The sequence below is a fragment of the Diadema antillarum genome, unplaced genomic scaffold (genome assembly GCF_040938485.1).
Source record: "Diadema antillarum isolate AM-2024a unplaced genomic scaffold, OU_Dant_1.0 seq00001975_RagTag, whole genome shotgun sequence".
NCBI classification, from domain to species: domain Eukaryota; kingdom Metazoa; phylum Echinodermata; class Echinoidea; order Diadematoida; family Diadematidae; genus Diadema; species Diadema antillarum.
The window spans coordinates 88,219-114,606 of NW_027272633.1; the positions used below are offsets into that span (position 1 = coordinate 88,219).

The 26,388-nt window shown below is 38.5% G+C and overlaps 1 protein-coding gene across 1 annotated transcript; it reads right to left on the reverse strand.

Moving 5' to 3' along the window:
- Positions 1–8,938: 8,938 nt before the first annotated feature.
- On the reverse strand, positions 8,939–25,660 carry LOC139713460 (cilia- and flagella-associated protein 74-like; the record flags this gene model as incomplete). The annotated part of the gene is made up of 18 exons (XM_071625187.1): positions 8,939–9,079; positions 9,786–9,920; positions 10,457–10,596; positions 11,268–11,483; positions 12,462–12,657; positions 12,929–13,084; positions 13,872–13,991; positions 15,872–16,037; positions 16,489–16,614; positions 17,072–17,199; positions 19,172–19,183; positions 20,254–20,409; positions 20,854–21,130; positions 21,418–21,551; positions 22,198–22,371; positions 23,120–23,207; positions 23,977–24,227; positions 25,470–25,660. Coding segments are annotated over 18 exons (2,765 nt in total), but the record flags the coding sequence as incomplete, so codon positions are not given.
- Between the last annotated feature and the right edge of the window lie 728 nt (positions 25,661–26,388).

The window sequence follows — 26,388 nt, forward strand, 5'->3', positions numbered from 1 at the left end:
GGGTATCCCCCTCCCACACGAAGGAGATCGTTTGTTGGTCTTTACTTTGTATAAGTCCATGGAAGGGGACCTAAGGGGGTAAGGTTGTGGGAGGGAATATATCCCCTCCCACATAAGGGAGATTTTGGATTTCAGACCTGAAATTCAGTGATCTGGTGCACACTTTTGGTGAAATTTAAAAAAAGAAGTATGAAAAATGAATATTCACAGAAATGTGAATGACCATTAAATCGGGGGTATAATCAGCTCTTGTTCTGCGTGTGCATCATCACTGAGTAATAAATGTATGGAAGTTGAGGAGGCGGGGTTGGGAGGGGTAGCCCCCTCTCACACGACGGAGCTTTTGCATTTTTAGAATTGAAATACAATGTACAATAATCTGACGCAAAATCTAGGTGGAATATCCTGGAATTTGTATCGGACAAGTGTAGTGAGTCATCTATGGAGGGAGACCGAGTGGGGGAAGGATGTGGGAGGATGTATCCCCTTCCTACATGAGAGAGCTTTTGTATCTTTATGATTGTGATTCAAAGATGTGGAATTTCTGGTACACATTTTTGATTTAATATGTTATGTAATGTAGCCATATCATAATCAATGCAAGGGGTGGAGGCTAATACAGCAAGGGGGTGGGTTTTAGAAGGGGGTGTCCTCTATAACCCCTCCCAATCGAGAGAGCCTTTGTATTCTAAGGATTGAAATGAAAATAATTGGTTCTACACAATTACAGTCATTTATGATGGAGCATTTGAAAAACTGTCAGACAAAGAAGCATAACCCTACTAAATGTAGTAGGGGAATAAAGGTAAACTGAAAGAGAATATCCCCTTCCCACATTTTGGCACTTTTGGATGTGTTTAAATCAAAGTGACAGATTTGGTGCGCACTTTTTGATGAAATATTCAGAAAGTGTCGATCTCAAAAGTCTACTAAGTGGATAGAAGTTGGCCTAACGGGGGAGGGGCATTTTCCATTTTCAGAATTGAAATTAAACGATCTTGTGCACTTTTGGTGAAATATCTGGAGAGTTTCTATTAAAAAAAAAGCAAGAAATTTTTCCGCATCGTGGGGATTTTTTTTTGGGGGGGGGGGGGGGAGGGATGGGGAGGGTGGGGGCAAAGTGATGTGTTTGCATAGCTCCCACCCAATATTTTTATTCCAGGATTGAGGCTATTTAATACGAGGAAACTGTGGCACTTTTAGAATCCAAATGACATTATCTCGCAAAAACATTTTGGTGGAATTAGGGAAATTATCAATCCACAAAGTGTACTACCACTGCGTCTATGGAACGTATGGAGGGGAACTAAGCGGGAAAATGGTTAGGGTCTAAATGAAATGAGGATATTATATTCCCACACGAGGAAACTTTCGCATTTTTTGAACAGAAATGACAGATCTATTGATGAAAGAATCATTCGGAGATATGTCAATCTTATGGGAAAGGACCAAAGGGGGAGGATGTGGAAGAGGGTATAAACCCATTATATTTTCAGAATTGAACTGCAACAATGCCTTGCACAGTTTCGGAAAAATATTTGGACAGTTTTCCATCACAAAAAGCAAGAAAATCTCCGACATCCCGAAAATCATTGGGAGGGGGGTAATATCATGGCAACTGCCCCGCACCCCTGCATACGAGGAAGCTTTTGCATTACTCTAGAATAGAAAGGGAAATATCGTGAGAGGGGGTATTTCCCTTCAATACGAGGGAGATTTCGCCTTTCAGAATTGACTGGTGCACAGTTTGTGTGAAGATTGGGATAGTGTCGAATAAAAAAAAATCCACATCTGGGAAATTACTGGGGGGGGGGGGCAAAATGATATGCTGCCCCCTCCATCGACGCTCTCCTGAAGGGGGTACCCTCCCCCTAAATGAGGGAACTTCTGCATTTTTAGATTTAAAATTCAGCAATCAAGTGAGCCCTTCAGGTAGCATATTAAAAAAAAATCAATAGAAAAGTAGGAAAAGCAAAATATCCAGGGACAATGAAAATGCTTTAATAGTGCTGTCTGCACTTATAAGCTTGTTCTGCGTGGGAGGGGGATACCCCTCCCACGCTATGGAGATTTCGCATTTTCAGAAGTGAAATTAAGCAATCTGATGCACACTTTGGGTGGGATATTTGGACAATTTTCTATAGAAAAAAACAAGCAATTTTCCCTGGAAAAAGATATAAGTTGGGGGTGCAGAAGCACCCCCAACTTTTATTTTTCACAGGGGTGCTATGCCCCCCTGCTCAAAAAGTCAGAGGTGCTGCAGCACCCCCAGCACCCCCGGCTCCCAGGGGCTTGCAGTGAATGTTGTACATGGTAATGATCCTTGTGTAGAAGATGGTGCACTGGAGAAGCTCAGCATGATGGAGATAAAATCCGCACAGGAACGAGACCCAGGAATATCAGCGGCTATGCAAACTGTATCGCGAAGGGAAACCACCAAGCATTCGAGAGAGGCAGCAGTTGCCGAGACAGACACGCCAAATTCTGAGGGAATGTCTTCAGCTCGTCCTTCCAGAAGAATATCGTGCCCTGGTCGCGATTTTTTTTTTTTTCCGTAACCCTAACGCGTCGAAATTGCCAATTGTGTACGTCACTTGAGGAAAGACTATATCAGTGTACAAGTTGGTTTTTGTACGCATGTGTGTGGAATTCGCAGTAAGGCGTTGAGTTCGTACTGTTACGCACAGTATACAGAGTACCATTGGCATGGTCGTCTGCTAACCACAGAATCAGATTACAATGTGAGAATGGGACGCCGTCCTTCAAGCAGAAACATACCAACCGGTTTGTGTGTATGAGTATGTGTATGCGCGTGTGTGAGTATGTGTGTGTGTGTGTGTGTGTGTGCGTGTGTGTGTTTCCACTTCACATGTCATCGCCATCGCGTTCGGCTTTGCCTTAGGTGGTATTTCTGTAGTTTTGTTCGTCGTCTGCTGACACTTTTCTGTGTCTCGCGAGACTTGCGTTACTAGGCCTAGGATGCATGCAAAATCGACGTCGTCATCAATATCTTGCAAAAAGTAAATTGGAAATCTAATTGAAGCTTGGAATAAATCATAATCAAAGTATTATATATACGTAGCGACACGTAGCGGTAGGTTAGTAAAGCAACATTCTTTGTCAAATTTGTAATCTGCTATTTACATGTAGATTAACGTCTGTATATCTTTTCATTTTACTCATGTTTGTATTCCCATATACACTATAATCTTGTATATATTTTACTTTTGTGTCATGTGTAATTTTTAGTATCATTGTATTCATACTCTTTGTTTGCTACTCTCATACCCCGAGAGGAGGTCGAAAGAGTCAATAAAATCATCGATTTTGATCGATGAAATCTCTCTAAAAATATTTTGTCTTATGTATTATGACTTATCAGGGCCGGCGCAGCCGTGGGGGCCGTGGGGGCTCGGGCCCCCACACTTTTTGTGCACCATACAAAGGAATACATAAGGTGTCATCACTTTGTTGGCTCATGAAACCCGGAAGTGGGCCCCCACACTTTTGAAAACACTGCGCCGTTCCTGTTATGTCTCCTGTAACATGTTTAATGATCTACAGGCATTATTTACGATACGATGCAGATGAAACAAAAACCCAGCTTTATGTGTGGTTCAAAATAGATATAAAATGTGAGTTAGGGATAGAGACAACCAATGTTAAAACGTTAATCAGTATAATCAATGATAAGTATTGTTGAATATATATATATATATATATATATATATATATATTATAAAATGTGAACAATGGTTTATTGTTCATGGTTTGTTGAGAAAAATAGTGATATCACGTTTTAGGATTTACTGCAATTTTTTATATGTTAGGCTGTTTTGTGATACAACTGACCTCCACATATGCATCATTTTTTTTTAATTTTTTAGATCACTGCTCCCAATGGTAAACAATACTTCTAAGTCGTCACACCGCTGGGAGCGGAGAAAATCTGTCGACTTGCGCGAATGTCGACTTAATGCGTTGGACGCGCTTTTGAGATAGTGTTATACCATCAGTCACCGTTAGTTGTTCACAAACACATGTATGGTTGTAGGATGATATGACCTTTGGAATAATAATATCCAAAAAAACAAAAACGAAAAAGAAAAACAAAAAAGAAAGGCAAGTTCAGCAACGAGTCTTATAGGCCCTAAGTACATTGAAGTATAGGACCATTTCACATGCCGAAACGTCTAGTGAATCAGCTCGTCGACATCATTTCGGTCTTGGTCCCGCCGATGTGTTGAACCGGCAAGTTTTCATTTCGGTGTAAAAACTGGAGACACGGAGAAGACATCGATCTGGAAATGTATGATTTAAATTGGATCCAAAGTGACATTGATATAGGGCGCTGAGTTTCCATGCGTTTGGAAGTAACGGATCTAAAACGCAAAGGCCCGTGAAAATTCAAAACACATTCAAAATTTCAAATTTCCCGCTGCGTTTCAACTTCGATGTCACTACGCATCGGGACAGTATCGAAGTGACATTGAGAGAGACAAAGGTTACCCAAAGAAATCTTTATATTATAGTGGATGCCTTTTTGAAAGACACAGATATCAAAATTCATACGGTCTACCAAAAATGTCTTGTAAAGTAATAACGCATGCATTGGAAGCGCACATATTCAAATATCGAGAAACGAAGACGTTTCAGTGCGACTTAGAAGGGGGTATCTCACTGAGCGGCGAAAGTTTGGGAGGTTGTACAGCTTCACAATTTCTTTGCAACAAGAAAAAAAAACTGTTTACAACAGTGAAATTGATAGAATGACTTTGATTGCAATTCTTTACGAATTTGATTGCAACTGTCAACGAACAATGACGAAACCTAAAATTCCCTAATTCGCGACGCTCGCAAACATTCACCGCTCTGCGCGATACCCTCTTTAAATCTCGATCTAAACACGTAACACTTAAACCATAATCCTATATTCTCTCATGGTCAAAAATCACAACAAACGTTTAATACATCATCATCATATTCATAATCATCATCATCATCACCATCATCATCACCTTTATTTATCATCACGGTTGCTATGTATTAATAGAGACAAAGAAAAGAATTTCAGACTTGCAATTTGTCAACATGTAGACTTACGCAAAAATTGGAATATGATTGTGTCGACTTACGCGATGTCTACTTACTCGAGGTCCACTGAAGTTTGTTTTTTTTCAATTTGACAAGAAAGTGTGTATGCCCCCCCCCCCCCATTTCCTCCAGAGAAAATAAAGTCGTCCGGCATGGATTTTCTGATTTTGAATCGGTAGATCCTCCATATGTCACCTTTTCCAATCATGTATAATTGGCTCCCTAAATTTAAAATACACACACACACACACACACACACACACACACACAAACAAAAAGTAAGAAAGCAGACCATCACATGATTTTGTATAAATCAGCTTTGAGGTTTAGATGCACTCAGGCATGCAGGAGATGAGAAAAAAAAGCAAAACAAAACAAAAACACAGTAATTAGCTTTATACATAGGCCTACTACACAGTGTCAAATTCCAAATCATTCCTAGATTTTTATTTTTTGTAAGGAAATATAAAAAGGCAAGGTTATGAATTTTGTTTTTGAACAAATAGCAGATTCCTTGATTTGCAGCAAATTCACCAAACTTTGTTTTCATGCCTCTGACTTCATCATGTATATGATGGCCGATCGTATTAACCAGATGAAGTCACAAACACTCAAGCCTGTTTGAAAATCAAATGTTGTATATACATTTTACAGTATGTCAACCAAAAAAGTACAATCAAATCTTTACATTGATATTTACTTCCATATGTTTAAACTGTCTGAATATTATTTCAGGGTCTTAAAATATAACATCTCAGCTTTATTTTGCAGGAAACCCCATTCAATTTCGTTAAGTAGTCACAGAGAAATGTTGATCATTGCAAAGCAGGTAATGCGTCTGATTCTTCCAAGTTAAGCACTTGGATGCTCTTGGAACTGCACATTAATATGTGAACACAATAAACAGAACTTGGAGGAAAGGGATTCCCGACATGCTCTACAAAAATCCTAATTTCTCTTTGACCACTGTACATCGGATGGGGTTTTCTGTAAGATGCGGGTAATAAGAAATAGTTTCATACCCTAAAATTGTACTTGGATTCGAAATTGTACTTGGATTGATTCACTATTTTCCAAGTTGCGGAGGGTCCCACTGTAATATTTATATATATATATATATATATATATATATATATATATATATATATATATATATGTATATATATATGTATTTTTTTTTTGGGGGGGGGGCATTCATAAGGTATACGTGTATCTTTATTTTCTCCTGTATACACTTACTATCCCACCATTTTAAATCAACCTATCTAGTTTGAATGCCAGTGTTTGAATGCTTTATTCTTATGCTTTGACTGCTTCTAAACTTCCAAACTTTGTTATCTTGAGGCCAGCTTTTGTGCCGTCTATGTGGTTTGTTTTGGGGAATAAGGTGGAATATATTTTATTTTACTGCATATTGCTAAGCTTGGAAATCCTGCATTACTGAAAACACTGATTTCAAATATAACACTGTATGTCATTAAATGCAAAAGCAAAAGCAAAATTACACAAATTTTGTTTAATTTTGCTTATAACTTTGACGACATACTTTTTTCCTCTTTATTTCCACATTGCCTTTGAACTGTCTTTTCAAACAAGTTTACCCTAAGCAAGGAAAAGTAGAAATTACGCGGTGCGTAATATATATCCCCGCCAGAAGTAGCATTTTGTAGCAAAATGTACAATGTAGGTCAAAAATCAAGGTCAAAGGTCAAAGAAGTCAAAGTTCAAAATTCTGTGTAAAAGTTTTGAAGCCCTCACCTAGTGCCATCACATAAAGCAAACGGAATGGAAATCGGGTTAGAAATGGTGAAGGTGTAGCATTTTGTAGCAAAATGTACAACACAGGTCAAAAATCAAGGTCAAAGAAGTCAAAGGTCAAAATTCTGCATAGGAGTTTTGAAGCCCTCACCTAGTGCCATCACATAAAGCAAACGGAATCGAAATCAGGTTAGAAATGGCGAAGGAGTAGCATTTTGTAGCCAATGTACAATATAGGTCAAAAATCAAGGTCAAAGGTCAAAGAAGTTAAATTTCTAAATTCTGTGTAAAAGTTTTGAAGCCCTCACCTAGTGCCATCACATAAAGCAAACGGAATGGAAATCGGGTTAGAAATGGTGAAGGTGTAGCATTTTGTAGCAAAATGTACAATACAGGTCAAAAATCAAGGTCAAAGAAGTCAAAGGTCAAATTCTGCATAGGAGTTTTGAAGCCCTCACCTAGTGCCATCACATAAAGCAAACGAAATCGAAATCAGGTTAGAAATGGCGAAGGAGTAGCATTTTGTAGCAAAATGTACAATATAGGTCAAAAATCAAGGTCAAAGGTCAAAGAAGTCAAAGGTCAAAATTCTGTGTACGAGTTTTGAAGCCCTCACCTAGTGCCTCACATAAAGCAAACGAAATCGAAATTGGGTTAGAAATGGCGAAAGAGTAGCATTTTGTAGCAAAATGTACAATATAGGTCAAAGGTCAAGGTCAAAACTGAAATTCTGTGTAGAAGTTTCAAAGCTCCCATGTAGTGCTATCATATAAAGCAAACAGAATCAAAATTGGCTCATAAATGACAGAGAAGTAGGAAATTGAACATTTTGATCACACACACACATACACACGAACACACACACACACGGACACACACACGTTAGGAGCCCGTTTTATAGTCCCCTGCTCGAACTTGTTCGGCGGGGACAAAAATGTGGATGTATGAAACATGATATGCATATCAAATGTATGAACACTGGGTCTTAAAAGAGAATGATGGAAAGATGTACTTGACTCACACAAATTGAAACAACCACAGAACAAGAAAGCAATTTGAGATTCAATGTTTTAATGTTTGGACTGAGATCCAATACCATCATCTCACGCTGGTATTTACACCTTAAACAAGGTAAGGAAGTCAAGTCAATGTAAGCAAATGACCAACTTTACACTCTTTACAATATATACATTCTTTACAAAGATAATATTGTCATGAAGTATGTACAACCTGCAATATTTATGAATTGACTAATATTACTGTACAATAGCAACTATTATCTATGCAGTTTTTAGGCTTCAAGTAGCCGCTGCATGTAGGCATTGGCTTTTGTTCAAAGTAAATGACTGCAACAACTGATGTAAGTTCACTAACAGAGAACATGAAAAGTGAGCTCTCCTTCACTCAAACTCGAAGTCAAAAATCTCACATCATAACAGCAATGTATGCAGAAACTTGGAATCCATGAACCTGATATTGATAATATTAGTTATCTGATTGTACATGAATGATTGAATGTCATGAAATACAAGTACTGTAAAAGGGAATTTTTTTTGCACTCGGCTGGGTAAGATGAATTTCATGTGTTTTTACTTCTGCTGGATCAAGACATTTACTACTGGAACATATGGCATGCAAAAATACTTGTGTGCTTTTATTTTCACGCTAGATTCTGGTTGCGCAAAATGCACAAAAGTTTCCACACCGCGAAAATGTCCACATTTACAGTATATACTACAAATAATTCATATTGACACTTGCATTTATGTCACCTCTGTAGTGCATGAAAGGCCCTAAAGACTTGCACAATCAACAGAGGACTGAAAGACTGCTGTAAATGATTTAAAAAATTGTCAGCTCTATTGTAAGCAGGAAGTCCTTGCATAATCACTTTAATGTGTCTTCATCACACCAACTCTGTTGACTGATTAGAAAGGAAGCTCATACAAACATGTATAATATTATAATTGTGCTTCAAAAGACAGTGAAAACTTCAGGTGCAGATAGTTTTGGGTGCTGGATTTGATCCCAAGAATGACAAGTCACAGTCAGGTTAGAACTCTGTGTACAGTCAAGGGCTGACTTGGATGCAGTCTCTCTGAAGCTTTGATAAAGTTGTAAACTGTGATCACTCAGAGACGACCAGCGCCCTCAGGAGGATGTTGTATCTTTCCAGGACGTCTCCCTTCAGGTTCAGGACAATGCTGCTCTCTATAGGCAAGTTTGGCTGTATACCCAAACAGAAAACCAGTTTCGATCGTTACTCTTTTAAAAAGAATATGATTGAATGTTCTCCGTATTTCTCTATTAGAAATGTGGCCTCATACACACAAGCAAGAATGTCAAAGGGCATTCAACAACTGATTTAATTTGTCATTGCTGAAGTTTTTGTAAGGTCTACTCAAACTTTGCCTTGTTCTGTTCTTACATTAAATTCCCTTCCAGTTGAAATTCATGAATATTGAGATGGTTTTGAAAGACTATCAGTTTCAAGATTATCAATAAACTCTCACACTTTTATGCAAATCTTAAATGCACAGTAATTGAATAGCCAATTAAGATTTCTCTGATGGCTGCTGCAGGTGCAAAAAAGAGACTGCCCATGTAATATATAAAGATTGATGTCTACTTTGCTGTTCACAACCCTATCCTTTGGTTTTGTATTTTATGATCACTGAAGAAATCAAAATGTAAAATATATTCATTCAAAATTCTTTCAAGAAATGAGACCATTTTTTTATAACAATTCATTGACATCAGCTATATAAACATGCTTTTTGAGTACATGCAGGTATCATTTACACTAAACTGAAACTTGAATCATAAAATTGTAAGAATTGTGAAGATATGAACTTCATAATATTTGTACACTGCTTTCAGCCTTTAGGGTCTCCATTAATGAGTAACAAGTCAGTGATTTAAACTGAACTCACATCATGTCCCTTGGGAGGGGTCCAGGTGATAGTTATAGGCTTGGTAGCTCCAGCCTCAACCAGTCCCCTGGAGGGCTCCACTTGAAAGCCTTGGGTTGCTATGGCAGCTGGGTTGTCAAAGAAGAATTCTCCACTCTGTGGGGCAACATGAACATAAGAGAGCATCATTACTCACAGTTGTGTATGAGCAAATGTCTAGCATTTGACTGTAACAAAGGGGAATTCCATACAGACTTCTAATCAAACAAAAATTAGGACATAAAGGCTCAAAGGTTAACATTTTTTTTTGTCAAACATTTGTTTGCTTGTTTTCTTCATGGAAAATTTTTGACAGGATGAAAATCTAAGACAATGGAAACAGCAAGTGAGGAAGATTGTGCCATAAGTGGGTTTGAGTCTTTAACCCCTGGGCTTGTCCTTAATCTTGAGAGGGCAGTATGCTTTACATACATATTGTATGTTCGTATCTCTATCCTGTTGCCCTTACAGAAAGAGCAAGAATACATTTACAGATTACACAAAATTTATCATGAGATGATGAAATGAATGAGATTAGATAATGGGAAGGAAATGATCATGCTACCATGCAAAGTGTTTAATCTTTCTCAAAAGAACAAGAGCCATAGAAGAGGATAGACTTGGCTAGAATTAAAAAAAGAGAGAATACTTGCTTTCTTCTGGCTAGCAGCAGTGGTCTTGATGCATCCCACACTGAGCTGCCTGGTGGCTGGGCTGGTCTGCTTGTCCACAGTGAGTGCCTTGAAGCTTAGAAGGGTGGGGATTGATGGTGGTACTGCCTTAGGATCCACAACTAGTCATCAGAAGTCATAAGGAGGAGTAATGTGGGGAAAAAAACCTCAAAATTATCCAGTCAGTCAAACTTAGATCATATAGTGTTACAGGGACATCTTCTCTTTAAAGAGAGAGAGAGAGAAAAAAAAAGATGAAAGATATATAGAGTTGTTGGGGGGGGGGGGGTTGATTTGAGCAAATTTTCTGATGAGTCCTGCTTTGATATACAGACAAATTCCCAAAGGTGTGTTTGTGACAATAATTCTTTAAACTAGAATTGATGTGTAGGTCTACAAGGTTCCTATTTTTAGGGAGATTATTACTATCATCATTACAAAAATGTAGAATAAAGGTGAACATATGCAATCGGTCAAATCAGTTTTCAACACTGCACAAGTTAATTTAACTTTCAGTTACGTTAGATTCTCATTTAAATTCAACATTTGCTATACTAGTGCAAAATATCATCTACGGGTGGTTTAATTTGTTTGTTTGACATATTACAAAATCTGTGAGATATGCTAAACACAATGCAAGATCCTATTTCAAGACATTCTCCAATATCAGAGGTATTTGTTAACAATGCAAACAAACTGAGTGCAAAGTCTGGAAACGATTACATTGAAACAGTATCTTTAATTTGAAATTAACCTCAGCTTTTCAAAAGACTAGTTTCTCAATTGGTCTTACCTTCCTCTTCCTCAGGACTAGGTAACACAGTCAAGGACTCCACAGTAGGGTAGATCTCATCTGTCCCAGTCACGTACATGATCTTATTCTTGGCCACACCCCGTAGAGAGAGGCGGTGCGCCTCCTGTTTGCCAAAGAGCTGGATGCGAGCCACATCAGCAAAGAGATCGCTGGCGTGGTCAGGACGGAACAGCACCCTGATCTCAACCTTCTTGCCTATGGGTCACATGAGGGCATTTACAAAAATTACACATTTTCCCAGGTACTGCTATTATAATTCACTAGTTTCTACTGAGGTAACTACTGTATACTGTACCAATGCTCATACACAACCAGCATATCTGACCTTTTCTCACTCTCTTCCAGTTGTCACCAGCTTTCTATTACCATACTGCACTAGCACTTCTTTGCATAAGCAAAGTGCATCATTTTTTTTTTTTCTCCCTTTGAAATGTTTGTCCAAAATTCTCCCCTGTGGTTGTTCACTTAAGAAAGACAACTGTGGCCTTTTCCATTCATTCCCAAATTGTGGATATAACTTCACATTTAACACGCAAAATAAATCATTATCAAATTAGAAATGTCATTTTGGCGACAGGTATGTTTCCGCCATATCGTATGGTTCTCCCAGTAGGTAGAAAGTACATCTTGACAATGTAAGACGACAGGTTCACATAATTGGCAAAAAGAATTAAATGACATGTTTGTCAAAAATCATGAAGACACCTTGAGCCTTTTCTAAGACATGGAGAAAAAGTGGTTATTTGAACATTTTCACTTGACCTCTGACAATTAACCCCATGGTTCAAATTTTCCCCAAGAGAATCTTTTATCTAGTAAAGTATGTATACACTAAGTTTCAAGAAAATTCCTTCATGCATTGCATAAATATGGGGCAATAGTAAAGTAAAATTTTCAGAATTTGACCTTGAGCACGTGCAAAAGTTGATAGGCATAACTTTGTCTACTCATACATACAGTCTATACTTATGCCAACTTTCATTAGGATACCTCAAACAGTCTTTAAGTTATTCTGTCCACAAAGTTGACTAAGCACAGAAAGACGGCAAAAGGATGGATGGCGGATGGACAGATAAACGGAGGGACAGACAATCCAAAAACATAATGCTTCCAGCAACATGTTTGTGGAGGAGACATATTAAAAAAAAGAAAATGGACAGAGTTTGAGCTTACTAGGTTCCAGGGTGCCCTCTGATGGGATACAGTCAAAGACACTCCTGCCATCAAAGTTAGCTGGTCCAACCATCTTCCTTGTCTCTGGGTCTCTCCTAACAAAGGCAGGCAGCTCTCGTTGGCTCAGCTGCTTCTGGTGGGACAGGCTGTCCAGCAGGATGCGGTAGTCAATGGGGAATGTGGAGGTGTTCTCCAACTGCGGCAGATACATCATATCAAGCAGAAAAAAAAGAAGCAAATGACAATCATTTCAGCCAAAACAAATATATTGTTACAATACAACCATACTTGAAACACACAATAGAGAAATGTTTTTGAAACAAATCATTTCAGTGCATTAATTGGTAAGTGCTCAGAGGTAGATGGGAGCTTATGTTGTTTTGTGGATAATGTTTTCCTTGAAGTCCAAACAGTGTCTATATTCATTTATACCTGATATTACACATAAAAATCAGTCAGGTACTGACCTTGAATGTCTCCTCTGCCTCCTCTCCAGCCACAACGTATCCCATGTTCAGCTGATCCTCTCCAAGAGATAGCTTGACCTGAGGCATCAACCCTTGACCCTTGAGGGTGATGCCAAGAGTGGACCCTCCAGCATTGATGTCCAGCACCTCATAGAACTAATCAGTCCATGAAACACACAAACACCGTGTTTGGTATTTTTTTGTCAGAATATTGACATCAACAAATACCTTGCCAACTGACAGACAGTGAGTTATGTATGTAATTTATCAAAACCCTACCACTGTTTTTATTAGTCACAGGGTAAGACCCGAAGTCAGTGAGGATTTTCATAGCAAGGCAAATAGTGCACTGTGCATAGCATGGGAATATCATGCACAGTTTCATTCAATATAAACTTTACTGCTTTGTTTGCATGAGATTATAGCACTACATTCTTCTTAATTTTTCTGTGTTTTTTTTAATTTTTATTAATGGTACTACTCCTATAGTGAAAATAAAATGATATACAAATTACACCTCATGTGTAAGACAGAAAAAACCCTCCATATACAGAAGCACTTCTTTCCAAGTTATCCTGGGGGGTAGAATAGAACAGTCATCCATGACCATGACAACTCGCATGGGACAAGAAATTCAAATACAGATATTTATGGACAAGAGAACAAGTTACATCTACCTCTTCTTTTCTTTCTCTTTCTCTGTCTCTCATTCCTCTTACTTTATTTTAATTTCCTTTCAATAAAAAGGACCCTTTCTTCCCATTTCTCCCATTTCTACAATATCAATAGACATGCTAATCTGTTATTTGGAACATGCTGATTTAAACTCTCAATAATTATCTTTGCTAATATACATTCCCTACAATGAATTATAGTGCACGGTATGTTTTCATGCCAATATTATTAAATGAACTAGATGAAATACGAATACAGTTTCACTTACCACTTGGGCTTCTAGGGGCTCAAATGCTACCAGGACTGTGTGTGTGTCATCTGGGGCCAGCTTCCTGAGGGCATTCAGCATCAAGAATGGACCACTGGTGTCTAAGATGGAGGATTGTAGCTGGGTGGTGACACATACACATTGTCAAGGAGACAAAAGGTTTGTGGTCAGCTTCATACATATTACTCACTTCAAAGAAGTATCTGCCCAACAGTCTTCCTCAGAGAGGTAAGCCATATTTTCTTTCACATGGTAGATCTAATACCAGATTTTCCACAATTTTTCACATAAGCAAGTTCTTTGTGACCAAGCACTTATAAAAAGTAAACTTGTCACAAAGATTTAGCTCTCTGATAAACAGAGCTAAAATAGAACTAATATAGTAGAGGATGATACAGTGGCCATGAGATTTAAGGATGAACTACAGCACTTGGATGATAACAAAGCATTCTGATGTGTATGGCATCCTACTTCTAAAATGACAAGATGGCCAGACTGACAGACAGTAATAATCGGGAGCGGGTCTAACGCATGCAAACTATCTAAATCAGCCATGTACACATATTTTGGCTATAACACCAGGGCCCTGTTTCATAGAGCTGTTCGTAAAGTTACGAACAACTTACGAGCGACTGGTGATCATTTCTGATGTGCTATACTTATCAGAATTTCCATAATTCAGCACAAGAACTGATCACCAGTCGCTCGTAACTTTACGAACAGCTTTATGAAACACCCCCAGGCTGTGGTTACATCTATGCTGGTAGTGATAAATCTAGCAAGTAGAGGATAGGCTCATTAATGCAGCTCAGTCAAAAACTTCAGCAGTCCATGGAAAAAGTAAAATCAGAACAAAACAAATCACAAAATGATATATCCCACACCCAATAACTTGGGGCACTTTGTGAACTGCATCACGTACACACACATGCACACATACAAAAACTAGAAATGTCGCTACGGCGACTGATGTATGCCTCCGCAATAATGCATGGTTCTCCTAATAGGTCTATAGTACAATGTCTTGACAATGTGTGATGACAGTTTCACACAATTGGCAAAATATTAAAATGACAGGTTTGCCACAAATGTCCTGAATGTTCACTTTCTTAGAACTAGGTTCAATTGGATGAATGATTAAAACGTCAGAGTGCAGGTATTTGGGGGAATTGATGATTTTTACTTGACTTTTGACCCTTTTATAAGTTACTGCATTGAGTAATTTTCAAGGTATTGAGAAAAAGTATAATTTCAGTATCAAATGGTAAAATAGTATTATCTAAACCTGGCCTTTGACCTTTGACCTCACAGTTCCAAAGAGAATCACTGTTAGGTAGAACATGCATAAATATGTAAGTTTCATGATGATACCTTGAGTTACTTTTGAGATATGGAGGAAGAAGTGCAATTTAGCACTTTCACTTGACCTTTGACCTTTTGACCTTTGACCTTTTGGCAAGAAACTTCCCACAGAATATATATTGGGTTATACATGCATACATCAAGTTTTAAAAAAAAATCCTTCAGGCATTGCATAAATATAAGGAAAGTAGTGATATTTTGAGGAGTTGACCTTGACCTTTGACCCCACGACCTTTGACCCATGACCCCCCAACTTCCCTAGATAATCACTGCCCATCGGTACATGCATATATACTAAGTTCCATGAATATACCTTGAACCATTTGCAAGATATGGAGAAAAACATGAAATTTCAACCTTTTTTCACAAAATAACCTGTGACCTTTGACCTTTGACCCCGTGACCCTAAAATCTAGACAAAGTATTATTCCCCCAGGTTATACCCTCATACCAAGTTTGATGTAAAACCACCACACGGTTCTTGAGATATCGACAAAAACAAAACGGGACGGACGTACGTACGGACGTACGGACGGACGGACAGACGACCCGAAAACATAATGCCTCCGGCCACTTCGTTGGCGGAGGCATAAAAAGTGTGAAACCACAAAGGAAGATCCATTTGGTAGGAAGGATACATCTACTGTTTCCTGGGAGACATTTTGGAGTGTGATGGACTTGATGACCCTCTGACCAACAGACACCTCACTGTAGTCTAGCACATTCCGACCATGGTTAGAGATGACCACCAGTGTGGGACGCACAGTCGGGCAGTGGACCTCAAGGAAAAGGGTATTTTGGACACTGAAAGAAGATACAAAACATTTCCACGAAATTACAATGATGGAAAATTTTGTGGTAGACTTTAATAACACGGTTGTTTTGACCCATACAGGACAATTCAATTGTGCATGGAAGCCTGGTGTGATGGTCTAATTCAAAATCAACACATCGTGTGTCTTTAGTGGAGTGATATTTCTCCAATATTTATTCTGTCACTACCATGAAGTGGCTTTAGCTCAATTGGTAGCTCTGCTGCCCAGTAAGCAGAAGGTGGCAGGTTCAAATTCCAAGCTAGCTCCTTCCTCTTAACTTGGTTTACAATATAAATGCAACTTTACTTATTAATAGCAACAGCAATGGATATCAATATATATCATATAGTAACTTTATATCACATGAATGTGTGAAACTAAATCCATAAGGGTTTGTGGCACTATCCAAAGTGACATTGGGCGAACTCTTATGTACTCACCTGTATGGCAGTGTGCCAGGGTCCCCAGGCTGCCCTGAGGCTACGTAGCACGGGATGGAATAACTGCTGAACTGGCCCTGGAACTGGCGGAGGAGAGAGGCCTTGCCTGCTGCATAGTCATCAGATCTGGACAAGGGAGAGAGGTTACCAGATTGTAAAAGTAAAGGCACAGAACAACAACAAAAAACAACGAAGTCACGCTTCAGCAGTAAAAAGAACATTCGTAACCACCGACAATATGAGTGAAGTATCAAAATAATAAAAACTTGCTGCAAAGGACACAAGTGTTATTAAAGCAGATCTAAAACCAAGCATCAATAAATGAACTACCACTACATAAAATAGATATCAGTCACAGAACATTAAAATAACTTGTAATCTGCCTTAAATTGTGAGCAATGTGACGATTTCTTATCTACTCTGAAATGATATCATATTCTGCATTTAAATCCACGAAGACCATAATTCAATAGCTTTTATCTGATACTTAGTGTCGTACCAAAATGATATGTTATTGGGTCTGGAAAAGTACGCAAAAGCGGGTTCTTCCATTTATTCCCAAGGGCTCATGAGTTATACTTACAGCGGGTCTATGTCTTCAACCTTTGGTGGCACCACAGACCTGGGCCTCGTCAGACCAGCACTCCCTTTGCCCGACTTATTCTTTCCAGCTGACTTCTGGGGGAGCTTCTTGGCAGGCTTCTTTCCTCTCTGTAAAGGAATATCAGGAAGAAGGAAAAGCTATTCACAAAACAAAGCAAGATACTTACAAAAAGAACAGTAAAATCAGTCTGTTCTAAATAATGTTAGTGCAAGTGGGGGAAAAATGGTGAGAAAAGAATCACATGAGCATATGTGCATGCATGCCTATCAAAATGTAAGATGAGGTACAAGAATCAAAATGACAGTGTTATCAACTGACTGCCATGCTAGCATTCTACGCTTGGTTTGCTTTGCCTCATTACAGTAAAGGACAAAGAAAAGATAGTGCTTCTCACATACACACGAACAGTAAAACAGGCATACTATTGCAATATGCAAAGGATCATGATATCCCCAACACAATCATGCTCAGAATCAAACGATCGTTTGTTGAGAGAAATGCACAAACTAGTGACACTTCGCAAATTTCTGCTGCAATGATATCAGCTATGTATGACTATCACATACACAATATGTGACCCTGCACCACAAAACAAAAAGTCGCCAGACATGAATTTTTAGTTAAGACCATATTCTGAAAGAGCAGATTTTAAGCTTGAAAATGATGTGTAACTCAAATCGAGTAGACTCTCCTAATCTATCTAAATATTGGAAAGAAAGCACAAACTCAGGAAAAGTGAGAACTGATAAAAGAGAATCTGGAGTACAATGTCTATTCAAGCGCTTAATCTTTACCAAACCGTGTTGGCTGTGCGATGAACGGGACAAAAAACAGGAAGTAAACGACCCGAGTAACAACCATGAAGGGATTATCAGATTAAACTGAAATTTAGCATGTCTCATTAACACATTCTATCCATAATAAGTGCCAACTTTTAGAGCAGTATCACTATCCTTTCAAAAGTTATTATAGTTGAAAGTGAAGTGTACAAGGTGTTTCAGAAATAAAAAAGGGACTCGAAAGACACACCTAATCACACTATTCTACCAAAAATGTTCGAGATAAACTGCTAAAAAATACACTTTCTCGCCCGTTTTATGACCCCAAATTTTAGCATAGTGTAAAAGAAGACTTGCTCTTTCAGAAAATATGAAGTCAGGATTGGCTAGGTTGACCCATTTCACTTATTTTCAGTCCTCACCCAAAATCAGTGTGTGCGACTTTTTGTTCGTTTTGTGATGCACGGTCACATATATATCGTATTGAGGATTTTCCCATTTTTTACCTCTCTTGAAACCTTGAATTAATCTGTAAAAACAGCGTGGAATATCTCATTCACAAATTGAACTCATGACTCATAATTCATGGCCATTTTCCACTCATAAAACCCACTGAATATTAAGGTCCCATTGCACGGAAAAAATCATGTATTTGTTGTAGTGGGGAGCTAGCACATGGCAGCAGCAAAGAGCAGAGAATGAAAAACTACAGCTCTATCCTTCAGCCATTTCATCTAAACCTATGGAATAGTCAGAGGATTACATGGGCTCATATTATGAACTAATACACAAAGACATTTGTATCACTGTGCAATATTTGATGGATTAAACATGCATCCCTACGCTATGTTCAACTCAACTTAATCCAGTAACTTTAACCCCTTTCCCCACAGTCATCATTGGCAGGTTATTGCAATACGGGAATGATAAGTTGATGTCAAGAATTGAAGTTTTTCCTTTGAATTTCATGAGAAAAAAGAACTGCAATACATCAAAGACTAGTGGGCTGGTCAAAGTGGAGACTTGTGAGGCAATGGTATCATCACTTCTTATCTGCATATGTGGGGGCAACTAATACCAATATCTGGTCAAAACAAGCAGAAAGTCTGAAAACTCTCTTTTTTCATAACTTATTCCATGAAATTGTTTTACAGTCAATGGGTGATATTATTCTGTATAACACAGCCAACATGAACATGGACTGGCACTGTACCAGTCTGCTCTCCCAGATGAAGACATAAAAAAGTGATCAATAGCAGTGGCAGTTGAGGAGCCTGGCAGTGCAAACTTTGATTCTCACCTTTTCTTCTTCCTGTGATTCACACAGCATGCAAGCAGGATATCAGTAGCAAGCAGGATAACAGCAGCATGACAGGAGGAAGAGCAGAGGGAGTGTGGAAGCTTGGGACCATCATGCATTGCATTCACAGAGAACATAAAGTTCTACATATAGCTTGTGCTTTGAGCCCAAGTAAAGTCTTTGCAGAGTCATCAGAGAATAGTACCAACTGATCATGTGACACGAGTGTGAGTATGGCTTTGACAAGATAAGTACTTGAAAACAAAATCTGAATAATCAAATTACTCAACTATTTCGGTAAGGAAAAAGAATACTCTTACTAGTCCTTAATACCCATATCTGTATTGGCTCTCTAAAATTAAAGATGGTATTCAACATTTGGGTACAAGTTGTTGTTGCTGTTGTTTTTTTTTTGTGTGTGTGTGTTTGTATGTGACTGGGTAATATTTTTTCAGTTGTTCAACTACACACTGGCAATAATTTGTAGAATTGGTAGAATCAATCATTAAGAACAAAGTTTCACAAATTCCTCTTACCACAGACTTTCATTGTAAAACTAAAACAAATCAGTTCTTAAATTGAAGACAGGAAGTGACTTTTCTTGCAAGGAATTCATGCGGAACTACATTACTAAAAAGCTGCAAAGCATATCAGCGAGTACAAAGTGCAAAATATACGGAAATATTTGCCGGAGTTGAAAAAAAAAAAAAAAAAAAAAAAGAAGAAGCCAAGGCTCATCAGATTTCATGCTTGTGATAAGGAATATAAATCTCATTAATATTTGCTCTTCAAAACAAAACACAAAATCTGTTTCTTGTAAGAAAACAGAAACTTATACAGAGTAAACATACAAACTGTCCAGCTGAGTGGCATCAGAACTATTTGAAAGGGACTATCTTCAAATACTATAGAGCGAGATGTAATTGTTCAAGTATGTATTCCATCAGACATGCATTATTACATATCAAGATTTGATGAGTCCTGTCTCCCTCCAGAGACTGTAAAGCTGTCAAAGTTGTCTGTTTCTATTTGATTGTACCAATACTGGAAGACAGTCAGTCATTCAGTCGACCCTGTCCTACCTCAGCCTCAGCTGCATTCCTCTTGGCAGCAAGCTGTGCCTCCTCAAACTCTTTCCTAGCCTGAGCCTCCCTGTTCCTGGTCACTAGCCTCACTGCCTCTTCCCTGATCTCAGAGTCAGACAGCGTTGGGTTGAACTTGATTGAAACACAGGTTTTCTGTTAAAGAGATGTATTTGGAAAAACAGGTGTGATGTGAGTATACGACAGGTGTCTCAATTAATCATCTTCAAACAATTTATCATTGAAATAAACAACAATATTGAAGTGCCCCAAGATATGCAAAGCTGATCTTATTGACTTAAAACTACAGGCAAGTAAAACTGCATATTTTTGTCTAGTTTCCCTAGATTAACTCTCCTGGATAGACTAGGTTTGAAAGCATGAAGAAAACGGTGCAGAGGCTTTTATTACCATCAGGTAAAAAGAGTTTGGTATTTTGCTTTCCAGAAAACAATCAAACATGGAATCATCTCATATTCTTCATCTACAATACTATTTCTCAAACATAAAAAAATGTGAAATTTCTTCCTTTAAACTTTAAGTTTGTTAAAAGACTCTATAAAAAAGCATGGAACAAATGTCATGTGAATGGGAACCAACTTTTCCCGGCTGGATGGTCCCAATGGCTGGTGATACAGACAGTGGAGCACCATCTGGGATGACAAACTCAAAAGAGGTGGGGCCAACTGGAGCTATCTCCCCCTTGCCAATTCGTGGAACTGGATGGGTGAACTCATTGGCATCAGTGTGGGTGTTGAGGACATAGAAGGAAGTGACAGAGTTGTCTTCTAGGGCCGTTGCTGCAAAGTGGATGACTGAGTGGGAGAGGTCAAGTGGTGGGTGAACACCGATACCCTTGCAGGAGATCTTGAAATCCCTGAGGAAGATACAGAGAGAATTTATAGAATTATAGATTTCTTCACAGACTATTCTTGTGAGGTAGCATAATTCTTTCTCGTATTCATTTGCAGCCTTGTAATTTGACATGTAATTTTACAGTTCCTGATCAGATACATTAGTGACTGCAATGTGGAAAATACACTGCATTTTTCAAAGTCAATTATCTGCATCATGCAAACAGCTGCATGCAAAACAGAGCCTGCTACTGTTTGAGATGCAGAGTATTCAAATAAAGACTAATTCCTTGAGCAAAAAATATCATACCTGTTGATTCCTGACTTGCAGGTCAGGTCAAAAGTGTACTCCTTTGCCTTCTTAGCACTGAAGATGATGTCCAGCTCTATGGTCTCAAATGGTAGCAGTGTTCCAAAACCCTCATTTGGCTGCACATCAACATACTGGAAGGACAAATCATGCACAATAATATGATATAGGGAGACAATAAATCTCATTACAAGGTACTTTTCATAGGAATACAGGTGATATCAAAAACTAACATGACATCCTGGTACATAAAATACAAATATAAATACCTAATGGCCAAATCATTCATCAAATGCATATATGGGAATGATGTTTGAATGATGCATCTTTTAATTTAGTCATCTTACGCAGTACTACCTACTCTTTTATATATACGGTGTATTGCACACAACAGCAAATGTTGACACACACACAATGCTTTTTATAATGTGTAGCCATTAAAGGACTCAATTGAAATTTCATTTTGGCTTTAAAAAAATAATGCATTTGTGAGAAGCTGTCTAATGTCAGTTCTGGATAAGGAATTACAATATGGACCTTGGTGGACCAGATGCAGTAACAACACTAAGTTACTGAGGATCATACATTTAACACAAAGCTCATTAATGTGACCATCTATGTTTGAATATATAAAAAAATAAACAAAAATGCTTTTCACACGTATAATTTAAAAATGTAATGTAGAAAATTCTGGTATCTATTTCATCAATCTGATCTTTGTCTGCAACTTCTGCATAAGAAGAGATCTCTGGGAATTTCAACTATCCCTGTATGCCTTACCTCTGGTAGATTGACAAAGCCAAACTTCTGGGATAGAACAGACTTGTTGGTAAGCTTCACTGTGACAATCACTGACTCATAGATAGTGCAGAAGCCAAAGTCTATGGAGTCCACGTCGAACTCAAAGTCAGAGCTGGTGACAACAGAGCAAATGGTGAAGGGCACTGGACGTGTCTACAGACACAAGTGGAGGAAAGTCAGATAAGAGAAACAGACATCACAACTGGATTCAAAGAGCAGACTGTATCAACATAAACACTGAATCAGTTAATAAAGCTGTTCAGATTTTATCGTCATTCATTCAAGCATATGGTACAGTGTGCCTGGTTGATACCGTTGCTAACTATCGCTAGTCACCTGGGGCGAACCACAAGGGATCGGCATCATTTGCCCTTTTTTTTTTAATCGTCATTGAGAGCAACTGGGACACATGATGACCTGCAGAAATCTTTTTTTTTTTTTTGCACCACAGCACATCAAACTACTGAACTCAAAAGCTGAGGCACAATGCTTCTTCTGTCCACAACTGGCATGTTTAACAAAGCCCCACTGTCAAAGTTCCTGGACAAGTAATACAGTAAAATGTGACCTCTATCTGCTTTTGAACAGAAACAATGACAAATGAATAATTATCAAAAACACACAACTATCAGTTCATACCACAACATAGGATGTAACTGAGGAAATGAAACGAAAGAGTAAATTTTGACAGGAGAGAACAGAAAGCCCCAGTATCATAATCCTCATATTTCATATCAATGCAATCACATGTACTATATAACACACAGCTATCGTAGTGCCAGGTTCTAACTTTCAACTTTCAGTGACGCTTTGCCTTCAATATCTAAGCTGCTAATCAAAACAGAAATAATGAAAATATAAAATGCAGCTAAAAAGAAGCATTGGTAGAGACTGTCCTCACCTGGTCAGCGACCCTAATGATGGTAGGCACTTCTAAGACACCTGTCTCTTTGTCAAAGTACTCTGCTGCCTCTTCAATCAAGGAATGTCTGGTTTGGGAAGAAAAGGAATTTAGAATAATGAACTAAAATCATCAATAGAATCTGTCTGCTGTCAGATACAAGCTCAATGATTGAAGACCTTTACTTCTATTTCTGCACAAGCTGTTCTTCTGAGAGCCTCTTTTCATATTTTGAAGTGACTAGAAAGAGTGGCAGGCAGAGAAACAGTTCACAGAGGGATTTAGAATCAGACATGAAGAGGACAGGTATAACTGGAGGTAGGTTGAGATCTGGGGTTAGGACCATTCTGACTAGCAAAGGCTTCTTGGCAGCCTATGTCACATTGAGGGGTGATAGCATAAGTACCTACCAAAGGAGCTGCTTAACTACTCTTGCAGGAGGACAGAGTGGATATTGAGGTATACATCATTGCGGAATTTGGAGATTCAGATATTGTGTCTAATATCAATATCAGTATCAGATCATTCATTTCTATCTTTCTCTTCAAATGTATCCCCTCATTTGTTCATTCATCCTGCTAATAATCCATTCATCAACTGACCAGCAAACCAATCAATCACCTAACCATCCAATGCAGACATCAATTCATCCATCTATCCATCCATTAAATCACCTATCTAGCCTTATAGCTTTCTTCTTTCCTTATCCCTCTATATCTGTGTCTCTGTACCTAGCATGGGCTTTGACTTAAATGGTCACACAGCCACGCCTAGACCATAGCTGATTTTACATAGGACCTTCACTCCTCAATCCACACATCCATTTACCCATTAAAGTAGTTATCTCTACAGCTTACCTGGGTAAGAACTTGAGCTGGGCGGAGAACTGAGACTGTGCCTGGATGTAAGCTGTCTTTGGTAGGATCTCCATGTAGTTCCTCAGCTCTTTTCGAACCTCAAAGAGAAGGCGGAGGGCAGTGGTGGCACGATTGTTGACCACGATGGCATCCTGGTAGAGACGGTCAAACATGCAGATCTTGAGGTCTACCGTCTGCCGTTCTACCCACACAGGGACATCAATAGCTGTGGCATAACCCTTGATGGGTATCTATGTGACAAAGAAGACATTGAAAAGTAATACATAATTAAAGCAAGTGAGCAAAGCTAAGTTCAGAACAAAACACAAATATTTCTGTTAATGAAACTTGTTTTGCAGTATATATGATAACGAGACTTGCAATTATTTTAAGGTTTCAACATTACAGGTACCACAGAAAGTTTTGTACCTAAGCTATTTTTATGGATATTAGGATGATTGTAAGCAGCTATAAATAAGGAAATGCCTTAGTGAAGCTGAACATGAAGCTAGATGAAATGCTGTTCATAAGCATCATGAAACCAAGACCACATTATCCCACCAGAGAAATATAAAGCTGATGGAAGAAAACAACCACAACAAAAGGAGTATCTTGGTTTTATCTTTTGGCTATTACTAAGATATGATTTTATCCTGTTTCTGTTTCTGTTTCTGTTCATTTTCATTGGAGAAGATGGCTGGATAGCCCATATTCAGCTACGTTAAGCTGGTCTTCCATGGGGTCCAGTTGGATGTGAGGTGGGACCACTTCATTGGGTTAAACACCCTGCTCTTTGCGATGAATGAATGAATGAAGCGGGATCTTTTACGAGCATGAGTTGTTATTCTCTCAGACACGGGACCTCCATTTTATGTCCTATCCGAGGGACAGAGTGTTTTGCCTCTTGCTAGAGGGGACGGTATGCTTGCACACAACATTGCTCAGTCCAGACTCGAGTCCGAACCCGGGCCGCGTGATCGTGAGGCAGACGCACTACCGACTGAGCCAACTCACCGCCCTAAATTCTAGCATCTAGCATGGATATTTCTGACTCACATGATACACACATATCACCTGTATAAAATCAATTCAATTTAAATTTCATCTTTTATTGTCCATTTGGAATTTCCTTTTGTTTCATGTCTTACATATAAACACATAAAACATTTAACAAAAACATAATGACAAATCAAAAAGACATTCATCACAACTATAATTTTGACATGGAACCAGCAACATACTTGTTAAAAATCCAGCATCTGACCAAAAATGTGACGCTTCACTAGACTTCGATAAGAGTACTGAACTCCTCAAAACAGAATTTTGCATCACCATAACTCATCATAATTAATTTTAAAAAAGTGAAACAATGTGTGAAATTAATTATCACATTGTGCACAAAAACAAAATACACACAGCTGCCACCACCAAAAATCAAATAATACACTTCCATAATCAATCAGATTTGAAATGAAAACTAATCAAGCTCTCACCATCTCAGAGTCTGGATCAGAGAATCTTAACTCAAAGTCAACATCCACTTTGCCTGGGATGGTTGGGCTGAAAATGATGTCCAGCTTGATGGAGGAGAATGGTGCAATCTCCCCACACCACACCTCCCCAACCCTCATTCCATCCAGACCACCTGGTCCTAGGTCATCACCATCAAGGGATGCCTCATCATCTACACAAAGACAAATTGAGAGGAAAGAAAAGCAAGACATACATCTCCCTCGTATTCTCTATGCTAGACAGACATACTAAGCGATTAAAAAATGCTGACCAAAAAAAAAACCCTTTTCAGATGATTTACGTGGTGTTTTTTTTCATAAAACCAAGAAGCTATGAAATAGAAATATTAGTCAGATGGGTGGTAAAATACAGTCTAAGATATATAATGACCATCACAAACCACATTTGACACCTTGCAAGGTCAAAAGTGTAAGTTCATAACATGCTTTTCAAATGGAGCTCTTATATCATTTCCATCATTTGTGACTACTTAATGGAAATTCAGAAACACTGAAAAGCTATGATTAATGCAGTATCATGACGAGTTCAAGGCTCATTGAACTGGAACAGAATATGGTGGCCTCTGCAAATCTTTTTGGATGGTACACATGTGCAGCTGGCATTTAATCAGGTGTACAGTAGCAAACTTATGCCACATTAAGAAAAGGTTTCTAGGTTTCTAGGTTGCCCTAGTTAACTCTTAATGTGCCAGACCCAAAACCCCTAACGTGCCAGACGTTTTTACCCAACGCCAGAAAGTTCGCGAACTTTAGTGGCAATGTAATTTAAAACTGCCATATCTTTGAAACTATTGACTGTTTTGAATTGAGGTCGACACAACATATATCAAGAAATAATTGGTCTTTCCTGCCATGCAGTCAGTTTGCTGTAATATCTATC